At 39.2% G+C, this 16,749-nt stretch overlaps 2 protein-coding genes across 2 annotated transcripts; both read left to right on the top strand.

The window, feature by feature from the left end:
* Positions 1-5,150: 5,150 nt before the first annotated feature.
* LOC102007579 (olfactory receptor 5B3-like) lies at positions 5,151-6,095 on the top strand. Its single transcript, XM_005408264.1, has one exon. The coding sequence runs from the start codon at positions 5,151-5,153 to the stop codon at positions 6,093-6,095; it is 945 nt and encodes a 314-aa protein (XP_005408321.1).
* Positions 6,096-14,432: 8,337 nt separating this feature from the next.
* LOC102029211 (olfactory receptor 5B2-like) lies at positions 14,433-15,365 on the top strand. Its single transcript, XM_005408031.1, has one exon. The coding sequence runs from the start codon at positions 14,433-14,435 to the stop codon at positions 15,363-15,365; it is 933 nt and encodes a 310-aa protein (XP_005408088.1).
* Positions 15,366-16,749: the final 1,384 nt, after the last annotated feature.

Raw genomic sequence — 16,749 nt, 5'->3', positions numbered from 1 at the left:
GTTTGATATGTGTGTACAGTACCAGTAATGATCAAATTGTGGTACTTAGCACAGATCTTCCTTTGAATATTTTAAAAAATTTCTTTATTAATGTGGTAATTGTACATATATGTGGCACACAATGTGATATTTTGACAGTGCCTTAATCAAGTTAAGGTAATTAATGTTTCTATCTCCTTACTATTTTGTTTGGAGCCTCTGAACTCTTCTTCTAGTTATTCACAGAATATATAATAAGCTGCTGTGAACTTCAGTCACCTCATTAAGTTACAGAACACTAGAGTTCACTACTTTACCTGAGGTTTGATTCTTGTTATCTAACCTCCCTTTGATGTCTTTCCTCCTCACCCCCTTCTCACCCTCCAGTAATCATTATCGTGCATTCCAATAAACTTTTTTTAACACCTACATTTGAGAAAGGACATGTAGTATTTGTTTACTCTGCTGAATTATTTCACATAATGTAATGATCTCCAGTTTCTTCAGTTTTGCTTTGAATGATAGGATATCATTCTTTTTATGACTGAATAATATTTCATATATATCATTTTTTAAAAATCTACTTATGCATTGATTAGTACCTAGGTTGACTCTGTATCTTAACTATTGTGACCTGAGCAAGTATTAAATATGGGAGTACAGGTGTCTTTTTGATATGCTCATATCATTTTTTTTGGTATTTCAGAGCTTTGGAAGACTCACATGCCTGCATCATTCCCTACATAGCTCTTAAGTTTTTTACTGGTCTCTTGGTTTTGCAAGACTATCAGGCATCTGCAATTTAACCTTTCCTAGATTCATGGATAAGGCCAATGAACTTCTCTAAATTCCTTAAGCAGCATAAATTCTTCAAAATCTTAAGACTTTTAGGGTTATAATTCTGTTAGGAACACAATTTCTTTACTCAGCCAGGTAAAGGTAAGCAGCCACATGCAGGAATTGAAATAACCATGCACCACCAGTAGAAAGCAGGATGTTACATGCTTTTAAAAATAGTATTTGGAGAGGTTCTATAATGTTAACCATGAATTTACCATGTCAGCCCACAATTCCACTTCAATGTATTTATTCAGTGCAAACCTGTCTTCACACATAGACCTATATGTAAGTATGAAAAACAAATTTAACTGTAATCAGTAAAAGCTAGCAGTGAACATTCTGGATAGACCACTATCCAGATAGTGAATGCCAGTCAACAATATCAGTGACAACAATAACATCAGCAGAAACAACCTACTGAGAAGTGAAATAAGTGGATAAATCCCATGTATGCCTTCAGTTAGGTGAAAGAAAACAGACTCAAGATGGGAAGATTGTATGATTTCATTTATATGAAGGAAAATCATGTCAACAAAATCAATAGATTCTAGAAGCAAACTGTGGCAAAATGGTTCGATTACAAACTAACACATGAAGTTTTTGGACTGTTCTTTATTTTGCATATGACAGCACTTACACTATCATACACATTTGTTCAAACTCAGAATCGTACTGTAAATATGTGATTTTTACTGTCATTATCAGCTGAGAAAGCAAAAAAACCGAAAAACAAAAAACTAACAAGTCAGATACAAATTAAGGTACATGCCACAGGCATTTGAATCATTTCTTCCTAAGTTAGTGGAGCAAGAGCCTGTGATTCCCTGCATAGGGGACGTGTTCCCCTGAGATCTTTATGTCTCTACAGTGCCGTGCTGGCTCCCAGCTCTTGGTCTCTAAAATCCCTACCTGGTTCCTTGGCATCAGTTTAGCAGGGCCAGGCTGTGTCCAGAGGAAGAGCTTTTAAAATAGAGGACAGTCTAACCCAAACAGGATTTTCTGTGAGGTAGGGCATACTGACAGGGAAGACACCCCATCATAAAAATTACATGGAATGTGGTTAGCATTATGACTCTTTACTGAGCTGCATTATAGATGTTTTTATATTTACTATTCAGAGACATAGTTCTGTGAAATATACAGGCCTGTTTATGACATTATATTTATTTTACAATTTAAAACTAGAGAGGTTCAAATAAGGTAAGTAGCAATTAGAAGAGTGCTTTTGCCTAGCTCCTACAAGGGAGCTTTGTGAAGAGAATTTAAACCTTGTTCCCTGAAGGAGCTTTAGGTTACTAAAAATTCAGGCTCTCCAGCAGCTTCATTCAAGGAGTGAGGTAAGCTTTTACATCCCCAACTTTTAAAAAATGATAATTGTAATACATGTACAAGCAATAGGGGTGTTGGCATTATGAATTGTATGAGCTCAGCAAAAGATTCCACGAGCAGTTTTTGAAACAGAAGAAATTCCCATGGCAAAATGCATCCCTCAGAGGAAGTTCAGGAATAATTATGAATTACTGGGCTGTGTTCCTAGAGAAAATGGGAAAGACTGTAAGATAGATGGTGCTCTTATTGGGTAGGTGGCCTTTCATCCTTTGTACTATCTCTCCTTGTAATTGTGGAAGAAACTAATGAAACTAGTTTGAACTGCAGTTCCTTAGACGACAGAAGCATCCTTATGAATTTATTTGGAGTCATATTCTCTTTCAGTATCCTTACTCCATGATCGTACCCTTTTTATTATATCCAGAAAGGCAGGCAGAACAGTTGTTTATAGAACACCTTGGAAAGTCAATTGTGTCTGCACAGAAATTGACTCCTCTTCATAGGAGACAGCTAATTTCTGTTGTGAAATATACATGTTTAAATCTATAATTCTCCTATCAATGTCCACAGAACACAGCATATGCTATAAAATGTTATAGGTTATATTATCTTGTATGTTAGAAATTTGTGGACATAATGTTCATAGAGAATAGAATGCCACATGAGCTTGAAATATAACCAGAAGGAAGATTGGACAGAAATGCAGTTAGCAGAGAGTGGATATTGTACCACAGTTTCTGAATTCAATCTTTTTGGGTACTGGGGATTGAACCCAGGGCCATTGAGCAATAGTACATTGAGCTATAGTACATTCCCAACACTTATTTGCTTATTTTTTATTTTGAGAAAGTGTTCTCACTAAGTCACTAAGTTGTCTAGGCTGGATTCAAACTTGCTATCTTCCTGCCTCACCCTTTCAGAGTGCTGGGATTAAAGGTATGGACCATTGCACCCAGCTTTTCAAATTTAAAATTTAAAATATAAGCATGGAACCACAATCCTGTGAATTTTCAACTCTCCTCTCTGTCACTTAGCTAAAGGATAAGAGTAATGTGCATAAGAGTGAGATTTAGAACAGGAAACTCTTTCACATATGGATTGGAAGTAAAGTCAGGTTGAAAGTTTCCAGATCAGTGGAGGTGAACCTCTAGCACGCGTGCCACCACGGGCATTCAGAGCTCTTTCTGTTGGCAGGCGAGCCACGTTGCCCTGCAATGGCAAGCAAAAACACCAAAATGACACCTAGGATTTGGAAGCAGATTTATTTATGTTAATGGGTACTCACTGGTATCATTCCCAGAATATCAGTTCCTGGTCTCTGATGGTCTAGGGCTTTTATATGATGCACAAGAAGGAAGTACAAAGGAGGTGTAAAGGTGAGACAGAACAGCCTGGCAGTTCTTCTGATTAGCTAGCAGGTTGAGATTATCATCTACAAGGGTAGATCAATGATCACCCGTTTATGAAGCTTGATACAATGGTACAATCAGACATCCTGTATGTTCGGTTATGCTCTCACGGTTAAACGGTCAAGACAGTAATTACAAAACCATGAAGCAGTTACAGAGCTGGGCAGTTTCAAAAGAACAATATTTTAAACACAACAGTTTCTCTTGTACGGGTTTTCCTTTTCAGCCCCAGCCAAGGTTTGACAGATTATCAGTATGCATACAACAGCAAGGATCACATGAATTGTGCAAAAGCACACCAAATGCAAGCTTTTACCTTTCAGCAAAAAGCTGTTTGCATCATTGAATGATCGCCATTGTGCTTTTCTTTTAAGATAAAAGATGTTAATGTATAAGTTGTTTTTTCTACACTAAACCTTCAGTATTCAGGTTTAATTGTGGTGTTGGCACTTTGTGATAAATAAATGGGTTTGGGTTGCAGTTTGAGCCTTGGGTCTCTAAAAAGTTTGCCATCACACAGTGGCTGGAATCCCACTGGAAGGCAGAGAAGTCACTGAGTACCTCAGCAAGTGGGGAAGATAAAAGCCCACCAGACTTCAAATTGAGTTAGGTGCTGCATCTCACCACTCAGCTTCCAGTGCTAGGATGGAGGTCGTCATCCCTCCTCTTAATCCTTTCACAGAAAGCACTCATCAGAGTGTGCTGGGCACCTATGTTAGGCCATCTTTTTAAAACACATACTATAATTAAGTACTACAATACCCCTTTTGAGAGGTCTCATTATTATCTTCATTTTATTTTATTTTTTTAAGTCAATCACAAAGAAGTTGTGCTAGGGCCCATGTTTCCCAATTAGTAGAAGACGGAGTTATTCCTTAAATGCACAAGATACTCTTTCCAGACTCTCTGCTGTAACACATAGTCTCAAACCTTCTCTTCAGAAGTGCCTTGCTGGGTATTCCACTCTGCACTGATACTGCTATAACACTTCCTTTGTTTTGGCATGCATCTCTGTTACTTTTCTACATGCTCCAAAGCACTAAGCTCGGTCAAATGGATGCAGTGAGCAAATATGAACTGATCCAAGTTAAATCCAGTTACGCTTCTTCTGAGAGCACGAGCATCCGTCTGTGTGAGTGAAACACCTTGCCTCCCCCAGTGGATACTCAAATGTAAACCACAAAAAGTATTTAACCTCTTAGAGGTTTGTTGAAAAGATTAAGCTGTACACATATTAAACGTGTGTATTTGGAATGAACATTGTAAGTTTTTAATAGACTCAGGTGATCTGATTTGGGAGAAATTTATTGCAAATGCATAGCTTCAGACAAATAACCATCTTTCTAACCCCATTTGGTTCATTACACATGTGCCCTTTGGGTCATGCCAATGATAAGAACCCTTTAGCTTCAACAATATAACTATATAGATCATTTATTTCTTTTTTTTCTTGTTCAAATCTCTGCTCTAGATCAGAGGATTAAAGGGACAAAAAAGATGATGAATAGTAAAATATGTATATTTCAGGGCAATCTCTTTTCAATTACCAACTGTTTCTTTCTTTCTTACTACTGCAGAAGACTTGAATTTCCCATGGCTAATAGCACAGAGGTGAAAGACTTCATCCTGGATGGTCTAACCAGTGCTGCAGAGCTACAGATTCCCCTCTTTATCTTGTCCACCTTCATGTACCTCATCAGTGTTTTGGGGAACTTGGGGATGATCCTACTGATCCTCCTGGACTCTCGTCTGCACACCCCCATGTACTTTTTCCTTGGTAACCTTTCTTTGGCAGACTTTGGATACTCTTCAGCTGTCACTCCCAGCGTGATGGCTGGGCTTCTTACAAAAGACAAGATCATCTCTTACAATGCATGTGCTGCTCAAATGTTTTCTTTTGTAGTTTTTGTTTCTGTGGAAAATGCCACCTTGGCATTAATGGCTTATGATCGCTATGCGGCAGTGTGTAAACCCTTGCACTACACCACGGTCATGTCGAGGAGTGTGTGTGTGCATCTGGTTTTAGGCTCCTACTTCTGTGGTTTCCTGGATGCCTCTGTCCACACCGGAGGTACATTCAGTCTCTCCTTCTGTAAGGCCAATGTGGTCCACCACTTTTTCTGTGACGTTCCAGCAGTCAGGCTTCTTGCTTGTTCAGATAAACACATTATTGAGATGGTTCTTATTTTTGTTACCAGTTTCAATGTCTTTGGTGCTCTTCTAGTTGTACTGATTTCCTACCTGTTCATATTTATCACCATCTTGAAGATGCACTCAGCTAAGGGATATCAGAAGGCTCTGTCCACCTGTGCCTCCCACTTCACTGCAGTCTCCATCTTCTATGGGACAATCATCTTCATGTACATACAGCCCAGCTCCAGTCACTCCATGGACACAGACAAAATGGCGTCCGTGTTCTACACCATGGTCATCCCCATGCTGAATCCACTGGTCTACAGCCTGAGGAATAAGGAGGTCAAGAGTGCATTTAAAAAGATTTTTGAGAAGGCCAAATCATCTGTAGTATTGATGTTTTAATGCTATGTGATATCACAATAAACTAATTTTGGGTGTGTTTGATAATTTGCATTCACATTTTAATCCCCAAATTATATTTCTTTCCTGAAGTCATATTCTTATGGCTTTATTCTATTGTCTAATAAGAAAGTAATATCTGAATGATGTTTCAGTGATAGCATAGGATGTTTTGGGTTTTCTTGTCAAAAACCTTACTAAATCCATTTTAAAATGTTGATTTACATGCACATATTAATGGGATTCAGTGTGAATTTTCAGTACACGCATACAGGATTCACTGGTCAGATCCAGCTTCCCTTTATCTACTCTCTTCCAACCCTTTCTCATCCTCTAGGAATCACTATTCTATGTCTAGTATTCTATATTTTTAAAGCTTCCTTGTGAGCATGCACATGAGATACTTTTCTTTCTCTATTTCTTGTAACACAATATTTTCCAGCTTTATCCATTTTGCTGCAAATGACAGGATGTAATGATTCTTTGTGGATCAGTGTATTCCACTGCATGAATGTAATAATTTTTCATCCATTCATCTGTTGATGAGCACCCACATTGATTTCATATCTTACTTATTGTGGAGGATGGGAAAATTAGCCGGGGAGTGCAGGTGTCTTGTTGGTACACTGATTCCTTTTCCTTTGTCTCTTTACCCAGAAGATGGATTTCTGGGTCACATGGAAGCTCCACTTTGGGGTTAATGAATGTAGCCAAGTGGTAAGTGCTTGCTTAGCAAATACAGATTCTGAGTTCAGTCCCTAATACTACAAAATGAAAGAAGAAAAAGATGTACTTTTATTGAGGTAACTCTGTACTCTTGTTCAAAACCATTGTACTAGTTTACATTTCTACCAACAGTGTATGACAGCTCCTTTCTCTTTCTTTTTTCTTTTCTTTTTTTGTTTTTTTCCGGTACCAGGAATCCAACTCACGATGTTGCGCTTGCCAGGCAGGTGCTGTGCCGCTGAGCTAAATCACCAGCCCCTTCTCTTTTTTACTTTTATTTGTGGTTTTTAAATAGTAGCCATGTTTATTGGGGAGAGATCATATTTCACTGTATTAGATTTGCATTTTCCTGGTAGCTAATGATATTGATCATTTTTCATGTATTTCTTTCCATGTGTACTTATTTTGAAGATTGTCTAGATTATTTGCCATTTAAAAATTGCATTATTCTTTTGTTGTTAATTGGCCCATATGCATTTTTCCTATCACATGGCATTACAAACATGTTCAAAATAGCAATACAAATGATTCCATGAACAGAAGCCCAAGTATATATGTATGATCTGTGTGAGTGCTTGCATACATGGGGGTAGAAAGAATGATTCTTTGCAAGATAAGTATATCCATTAAAACTCTAAATAGCTGTGCAAAGAACTAAATGAAGAGTGGATTGTTTATAGTAAAATAATATAAAATTTTTCATTGGGTCGTTAGAACACAAATAATGTCTACCCTTATTTCTTTAGTTGAATAATTTCTAATACTTTTTTTAAAATTTTGAGACAGGGTCTCACTATGTAGTGTAGGTTGGCCTTGAACTCACCATGTAGCTCAGGCATACCTCAAACTTGCAGTGATCTTCCTGCTTCAGCTTCCTGAGTGCTTACAGGTGTGTACCTCCATGCCTGGCTCTTGTAATAGTCTTAAGAGAACCAAAATGTATTTTTTCAAATGTAAATCTAAATGAGATATAACTAGCCCATCTTAAGCAATATTTTTGTCTTGACAGAGTCCCTTTGGTAAGACCAACACGTTTGCATTACAGTTTAAAAAAATAAAAACTTAAATGGAGTTTAATGGAGAAAAAATAAAAGCATTTGCAATGTATTCATTATGACAACTAAGTTACATCCGGCTTAAGAACATACTGGTAATATTTTACTGATGTAGGGATTTTTTGCAAAAAGTGTAAACATTAGGTGCTCTTGGAAAATAAAGGAGGATAGTTATGTGAGATGATGGATATGTTAGTTTCCTTGATTATAGTAAACATTTCACTATGTAAATCTATGTCAAAATAACTTACTGTGCATCTTACTATATGCAATAAAAATATACAGCAAATGCCCACAGCATAGGTTTCTGCTTTCAGATGCTTTGGAATTGTTAATGCTGTGAATTTGCTCATAAAGTTGCTCGTCTTTGCTCCTGTCCCCTGCTTCTCCATCCTCATTCATCCTGGTGGAATACCACTTCACAGTAAAAAGGATTCCACTCTTGCTAATGACAGACACATTGATGGACCACAAACCCATTCTACTAAATGAAAGAAGCAGGGCTCAAAGACTGCCAGGGCCAAGTCTCTTTCAAAGGCCAAACAGCATGAACAGAAGGAGAGTGGTGTGGTCTCCAGCCGAGTGGTGGCGTAAGGGGTTGGCCACAGTCTTGGGCTTTTTATTGAGAGGAGGGGATGTTCCAAATCTTGTGTGTGGTAGTGGTCACATCACTATGCACCCGTGTCCAAATTCGTATAAATAAATGCTAAAAAGCATGGACCTCCCTGTTTGTCAGTTTTGCATTAGTTAGATGATAACTGAAAAACAAGCAATACAAAAGCGCATGTGCACAGGAACCTACACAGCGAGGTCCCTGCGGGCGGTTTAATTGCCTGTTACAGAGGAATGCAGGGTGAGAGCTGAGGGTGTTCTCTGCGAGGTGTCTCTGGAGAGCTCTGCTACCACCGGTTCCCTTGTGCTGGGCCCTCAAATCCCAACAGGACCACTCTGAGAATAAGAGATAGATTCAAGACTCCAGGATCTTGGCTCCAAGTTAGTGGTCCCTCTCTGTTTTCCTCTGGAAAACATGGAATCTTTTGACAAGTACCTATGGAGAAACTTCCCCAATAGGACGTTTGCGTTATTCCATTTCTGATTTTAGGCTCTCTACTTAGGACTGGTCATCCCTTCTCCTCCTGCAGCAAGGAGATCTTCTATATTCCACAGACACATCCAAGGAAGTCTTCAAAAGCTACTTATCAAGGTAGGACTAGCATATAAATAACTGGGCACATTTTTTTTTTTTACTGAAAAGCATAATTCATGCCAAAGCAGAGTGACAGCCACCATGTGCTACGTTGTCTGAACACCGGTATAGATGTTTTAAATATTTTTTGTAAAGTTTTAAGTTGAGTCTGGGGGTATAAATGTCAAAACTTCCAGTAGCTAGGGGTGGAAGTCAAAACTTCTAGTAGCGGGGAGTGCAGTGATCCTTAGGAAATATTATACTTCTTCCCTAAAGAAGATGACCAAAAATAAGACAGATGATGGTCTGGTTAAATTTTTTGATTGATTGATTGATTGAGTGGAGACAGAGTCTCTTATGTAGTCCTGACTGGCCTTGAACTCACTATGTACTCCAGGCTGGCCTCAAACTCATGGTAGTCCTCCTGCCCCTGCCTCCAGAGTGCTGGAATCACAGGCGTGCACATTACACCTGGCCCTAAGTTTTAACTTTATCTTTTTTACTGTCATTCTTCTACTGGAGGTGAAACAGACTGTCTATGTCTGTCTAGACATAGTAACAGTAGCATGAATTGATAGTTCTTTAAACTTCAAAGGTAACTAAGTGGATTAGCAAGATCTGAACTGCATTTTAACCTTTTCCCCATCACCACCCGTCACTAACACCTCCCACCATGCTAGCAGTGTGGGAGTGCGTGGCGTAGACTTTGACCAGTTCAAGCTGGTTTTCAGTCTCGAATCTCAGATGTTTCCTATGAGTTGCGAAGTTACAAAGTATCACCTAGCCTTTCAGCTCTCTAACTAACATAATCATAAGTAATAACACCCACCACACAAATTCATACTTTTACATCAAAAGCTCGTGACATTAGGTGCAGAACAATAGTTTCTAGAAGTGGTTGTGTATATTCAGGTTGGCAAGTGCAATGCTTTATGTGCTAAGCTTACAGACTGCAATGTGGAAAGATGGTAGAGGACAGTAGGGGAGTTGGCAGAGGACGGCTTTTCCAATTTAAAGTACTATTCCTACACAAGAACCAGTTCAAATGATAATTTTTCAAGTGGAGCTTTCCACTAACAGAGTTGCAGGCAGAAGGCAACCCGTGAACCACACACATCAAGTTCTAAGTAACTATATTCAGCCCAGGAGTGAAAATAATAAAATAAAGAATGAGTTTAAGAAGACTGTTTTAAGCCAGGCTGAAATATGGATTTCAAGAAAGAAATTAAACAGAAGCACTCACCAGAGTAGCTGATCGGATGGGTAGAATAGGGACAGCATGAGAACAGTAACGAGTCATCTCGGTGCTGCTCATGTGAGAGAAAAAGACAAGTGCAGACGAGGCTTCCAGGTTTACCCAGATACGAAACCATTCACATTTCCTGAGCAAGCATAGAGACTGATATTCCATCCCAATAGTACTAGCATGGCCAACACTCATCTGTCTGTGCTAAGCATGCAGTACCTTATTCCTAATTTTGAAATGTATTATTTTATTAGTTCTCAAAATAATACCTTGAGAGTAGGTCTCATTAGTAGTTGAACTCTGCAGAGGGAATAAATGGGGCTCAGAAACTTTGGGGTGAGACCAATGGTACCCAGGCGATAACAGTGGAGCTGTATGCATCTCCTCACATAGTGCAAACTCCGTGGCAGATTCTGCATCTTTCCTTAGAACTTTCTCTGATGGCTGAGCTCACCGCAGGGCCCCAGTCCTCCTAACCCAGAAGGGCTTCTGCTCTTCTTTAGTGTTGAAGGGGAGAGTCTTACAGGATGTAGTAATCTAGGTTGATCATTAATTTCTTTTCTTACGATTTTACCTATTTAAAAATATGTATGTATTATTTTATGGAAAAAAGGCAAAACAGAATTTCATAACAAATTAATAGGAGAATAGCAATAGTTAATACATTACATATTGTCATCTTCAAAGCAGTTACTCAGAATACAACATATGGGCATAAAAATTCTCCAATCAATATCAGCACAGACTTTCCTTTTCAATGAACTAAGAGATATTAATAGTACAGATAACTTGCATTTTTCTCCTTTTACATTCCTTCCTTTCCCTTTTCCACCCCAGTTTCTTTTTCCTTTTAAACAATTTTTTCCCCTTTTCACAATATCTATGGTACATTTTAGACCTTATTTACTCTTTTATTTTCTCACACCAGGGATACAATGTTTACACATGTAAGTTTGATTTATTCCACTTATGAGTATGGTCTCAAGTGTTATCTATTTACTTATAAAAGTTTCCAAGTTTATCCTTCTTTATGGCTGAGTTATTAGTATTCCATTGTATTACAAGACCACATCTTTTTATCCATTCCTCAGTTCATGGGAATTTGGGTTGTTTCCAAGACTTAGCTGTTACAAATTGTGCTGCTATAAACATACAAGTATATATATTGCTGTGGTATGGTGTTTTTAATTCTTCTGGGAAGATACCCAGAAGAGGAATAGCTGGGTCAAATGGGGCTGCTAATCCTAGCTTTTTTGAGGAATCTCCATACTGATTTCCACAGTGGTTGCACCAATCTGCACCCCCACCAACAGTGTAAAAGAGTTCATTTTACCCCTACAAATCCTTCAGCATTTGTTACTGGTTGATTTCTTGATGACAACCACTTTTTCTGGAGTGAAACGGAATCTCAATGTTGTTTTAACTTGCATCTCTCAAATGACTAGTGATATTGACCATTTTTTCATATATTCATTTGAAATTTGTATTTCTTCATCTAAGAAGTGTGTATTCATCTCAAATGCCCATTTTTGAATTGGGTCTTTAAATTTGAGGAGTCTGGGCTTTTTCAATTCTTTATATGCTCTAAATAGGAGCCGTTTGTCTGAGGGACAATTGTCTAAGATTTTTTCCCACCTGTGGGTTGTCTTTTCACTCTGTTGGTGATTTTTCTTGATGTGCAAAAGCTTCTTTTTTTTTTTTTTTTTTTTTTTTTTTTTTCCGGTACCTGGAATTGAACTCACGACTTTGCGCTTGCCAGGCAGGTGCTGTGCCACTGAGCTAAATCCCCAACCCCTAAAAGCTTCTTAATAACATGAGATTCCAGTCACTGATTCTCTGAACTATTTCCTGTGCAGTTTGGATTTTGTTTATGAACATTCTGTCAGGGGCCAAACATGCTCACTGGAAGAAAGACAGCCTCTTTAATAAATGGTGTTGGATAAACTGGCTCTCTACATGCCAAAGACTAAATCTAGTCTATCACTGTGCACTAAACTAAATTTAAAATGGATCAAAAAATCTAAGTGTTGAAACAGAAGCACTAAATCTATTGGAAGAGAAAGTAGGTAGAAACCTTGAAGACATAACTGTAGACAATTATTTTCTTGCTGGGGTTGAAAAGCTATGTTTGAAGCTCTGCTGGTCTTTAATGTTTCTCTTGGGAAATTGTAATTATTCTCATGGGTTTGCTCCTATAAGTCATTTGGTGCTTCTTCTAACAGCTTTTAATATTGTTTCTTTACTTTGTATTTCTGATATTTCAACTATGATGTGTTATGGAAGGATCTACTCTGGTCATGTGTATTTGGGGTTCTGGATGCCTCCTTTACCAGGGTATCCATCTCATTCTTCAGTTTTGTGAAAGTTTCTCTAATAATGTCAGCGACTGCATTTTTACACCATTGGCCTGTATCTCTACACCTTATTTTGGCCAATGACTCTCAAGTTATTTCTTTTAGATTTATCCAAAGACTTTTGAACCAGCCATTCAGTACTTCTTGTTCTGTTTTTCTTTGATGCTGTCTGCATGTTCTAGCACTTCCATGCTGCCTTGAGTTCTTTCTTCTGACCAATCATTTCTATGCCTAGACTTTTGCTTCAGTTTTTATGATCTCTGCCTGCTTTTTTCCCAAATATCACTGTCTTTGCTGATGTGGTCCTTCAAATTTGCACAGCCTTCCTTAATTCATTCAACTAAGTATTTGTCTGTTCTTTGATTTCAATGATTATTCTAGTGACTGAGTAGGTCAACTGCTCACATGGCTCTTCTTTGATGTTATTAATCATTTTAACTATCAGTTTTAAAATTCTTTGTCTGGAGTTTCATCTACTTCAGTACCTGTGGCTTCAACTTTTGGAGACTTTTCGTATTTTTGGAGGCCTCTGGTCCATGGCTCCTGGAGCCTCCATGAATGGGGAGCTCTCTCCTGTTATTTTCTCCAACTCTTACCATGTCTGGGCTGGCACTGAGGGCGGTGTGGGCCGGGGTGAGCACCGTACGGCATCCCTGCTCTTGGCTTCTTCCCTAAAGGACTTTGTGTGTCTCACAGAATAGCTTGGTCTCTAGAGTGGCGGTGGCAGGTGCTATGGATGAGGAAACCCTTCCCTGTTAGTACAGCAGGCTCTGGGCTATGTCCTCATGGGAGAACCCTGTGATTCAGATAACTCCTAGGATTATTTTATTAGTTCTCAAAATAATACCTTGTGAGCAGGTCTTATGAGTATTTTCACTCTGCAGATGGAAGCAATGAGGCTATGGGATAAATGGTATCTTGGGTGAGGCTGCTTCCCTGGAAAGCTTCGGTGCATTTCATGCATGGTTCAGTCTCCAAACCTGTGCCAGGAGCAGTGCCTGGGCTTGTGGGAGCTTCTACTTCTTATTCAACCTTCCCCTTCTTTATTTCATCTGTTTGCTCTTCTGTTTCAGTTGTGTGCCAGTGGCTGCTGTGTCCACCTCTTCGTGTAGTCACGCCCTGCCTGACCTTAGTCACAGCTTGGAGCCATCTGTAAATGCTGCTTCCTTTCTGCTGCCGCCATGATCCAGAGTCTCCACAAAGCATATGAAAGGTTATGGTGAACTATAGTCACGCTACTGTGCTGTGGGACATTGCAGTTTACCCCTCTTGACTGTGCTTTGGGTTCTGTCTACCCAATCACTCTTTATATGCTCTTTCCTCTCCCTCTTGGTCTCAAGTAATCACAATTCTACACTAAGATCAAAGCCTTTAGCTTCCATATATGAGTAAGATCATGGGGTATTTATGTTTTTATGTCTGGTTTACTTTACTCAGTGTAATATTTTAGATTCTGCCTGTTTTTCTGTAAAGGACTTTTCCTTTGGCTCCATGCTCATATGTAGGAGTGCTAAATTACATGAAAGACCCAGTTTTAACTTTCTGAGCCTCTTTCATGCTGTTCTTCATAATGGACACATTAACTTACTCTCCAATCAACAATGTATGAGCTCCTTTTTCTTAACATCATTACCAGCATTTTTTTTTTATAATAGCCATTCTAATGAGGGTCCAATGAAATCTCACTGTGGTTGAGTTGTCTCAGTATCTTTTTGTGTCTTCCTCCTGTTACTTCTCATTGCTATAGGACATCTCACGATCTCCAGCTCACTGATGGGGAACTGTACAGACGTGACACAGTTCATCCTCCTGGGACTAACTGATGCCCCAGAACTGCAGGCCCCTCTCTTTATCGTGTTCAGTCTCATTTACCTCTTCAATGTGGTTGGAAACCTAGGAATGGTGGTGCTGATCCTCATGGACCCTAGTCTGCACACTCCCATGTACTTCTTCCTTAGCAACCTGTCTCTGGTGGACATTGGATACTCCTCAGCTGTCAACCCCACAGTCATGGCGGAGCTCCTTGCGGGGTACAAGGTCATGTCCTACAATGCCTGTGCTGCTCAGATGTTCTTCTTTGTATCCTTTGCCACCGTGGAAAATTACCTCTTGGCTTCAATGGCCTATGACCGCTATGCCGCGGTGTGCAAGCCCTTACATTACACCAGCACAATGACCACAAGTGTGTGTGCTTATCTGGCCACAGGCTCCTATGTTTGTGGTTTCCTGAATGCCATTTTTCACATTGGAGCCATATTCAGTCTCTCGTTTGGTAAATCCAATGTGGTCCATCATTTTTTCTGTGATGTTCCAGCAGTCATGGCTCTGTCTTGCTCTGATACACATCGTAGTGAAGTGATTCTGGTTTTTATGTCAAGTTTTAATGTCCTTTTTGCTCTTCTGATTATCTCGATCTCCTATCTGTTCATATTTATCACCATCTTGAAGATGCACTCAGCTCAGGGACACCAGAAGGCTCTGTCCACCTGTGCCTCCCACCTCACCGCAGTCTCCATCTTCTATGGGGCCGTCATCTTCATGTACCTGCAGCCCAGCTCCAGTCACTCCATGGACACGGACAAGACGGCGTCCATTTTCTACACCATGGTCATCCCCATGCTGAATCCACTGGTCTACAGCCTGAGGAACAAGGAGGTCAAGAGTGCCTTGAAGAAAGCAATTGAGAAAGCAAAAATTTCTACCTAAAGCTGGCATGTTAGCTTTGTATTGTGCATAACAATTTTAATCCATTGCTCTCAGACCTTCATGCAATGAGTTATATTTAGGCTTTGCAATGCACAAAAATTTCAAAATAAATATTCTTACACCTTTGGAAATCTGTCATCTAAGAAAAAGAAAACATTCCAGAAATGTATTACCTACACAGGGAGGCTGACATGAGTTGTTTGAAGTGTTGGGACTTTCTTGTCAAATTTTCATAATGAAACTTGGCTTATTTTTGTTCCATTTATATTTTCCCTATCAAATTTCAAAACAAGCATATAAGTTAAACAGGGAACAGAAACACAAATGTGCCCCTCGTGGGCACATATGCTTTGCAGTGGGAAATTCGTCAATAATAAATGGAATGTACTAGTTTTTAATAAAAATAATCTAAACAATTGATTGGATTTTATATACCTGTTTTTATTTTCTAAATAAACATTATTTTCAGAGCAGTTTTAGGTTCACAGAGAAGTTGACATGAAGGTACAGATATCTCACACATATGCTCTGCCTCTGCATACACGTAGGTTCTCCCACTAGCAATGCCCTGCTCACACACACTGGTATATCGAGGCGCGTCATCCCAAGGCTTCCATCTACACTGGCATTCACTACTGGTGCTGTACATTCTGTCCATTTAGACAAATGCACTAGGCATGGTTAAAATGTAGGGAATGTTTAAAAGTTTTTATTAAAGACACATAGTTACACATCCCCCTCAGAACACCCCTCACTGCAGACACATGTAGCCCATCTTTCTTGCCACTTTCTGCAGCAGTTCTGCGCATGCTCTTTCATGAGTGTTTTTACTTGTGCTGTTGTGGATGCTTCAGTGTCCTAAATCCATTCCGAATGTTTCCCTTCTGTAGTCATTTTTAGTTTCAGGAAGAGCCAGAAGTTGCACAGTGCTAGGCCTGGTGAACAAGGTGAATGAGGACACACCATGACGTTTTTATCAGGCAGATGTTCTGTAAAAACTTTTCATCATTTTGAGTCAACTCAGAACATCAAGGCAGCCATGAAAAAGAGAACGAGTTAGGATGTTCTGCACTGCTTCAGAAAATGCCAAGAATAATGGGATAAATATTCTAAACAAGGGGAAGTATTCTGGGGAGGATTAATAGAAATGTGTTTTTTACTATAAATACTTTTTAAAAATTTAAACATTCAGTACATGTTTAGGATCCCACCTCATAAGATGTGTACCTCATTGTAGTACCATTTAGTCTCACTTCTCTAGAACCTTGGGCATTTTTCCTATTCATTGCTTCCTCTCTCTTACTCCTGGCTAACAACTGAAGTTTCCTGTTCCAGTTTTGCCTTTTCCAGAATACTGTATAGTTGGAATCAAACGGTAGTGGCC

Source organism: Chinchilla lanigera, unplaced genomic scaffold, assembly GCF_000276665.1.
Source record: "Chinchilla lanigera isolate Chin_1 unplaced genomic scaffold, ChiLan1.0 scaffold00110, whole genome shotgun sequence".
NCBI classification, from domain to species: domain Eukaryota; kingdom Metazoa; phylum Chordata; class Mammalia; order Rodentia; family Chinchillidae; genus Chinchilla; species Chinchilla lanigera.
Note: the sequence above shows the minus strand (reverse complement) of the source record. Positions and strands in the feature narration are given on the sequence as shown.

What these genes read in the sequence shown, in the direction of transcription:
- LOC102007579 (XM_005408264.1), top strand. Translation starts at nt 5,151, where the DNA reads ATGGCTAATAGCACAGAGGTGAAAGACTTCATCCTGGATGGTCTAACC.
- LOC102029211 (XM_005408031.1), top strand. Translation starts at nt 14,433, where the DNA reads ATGGGGAACTGTACAGACGTGACACAGTTCATCCTCCTGGGACTAACT.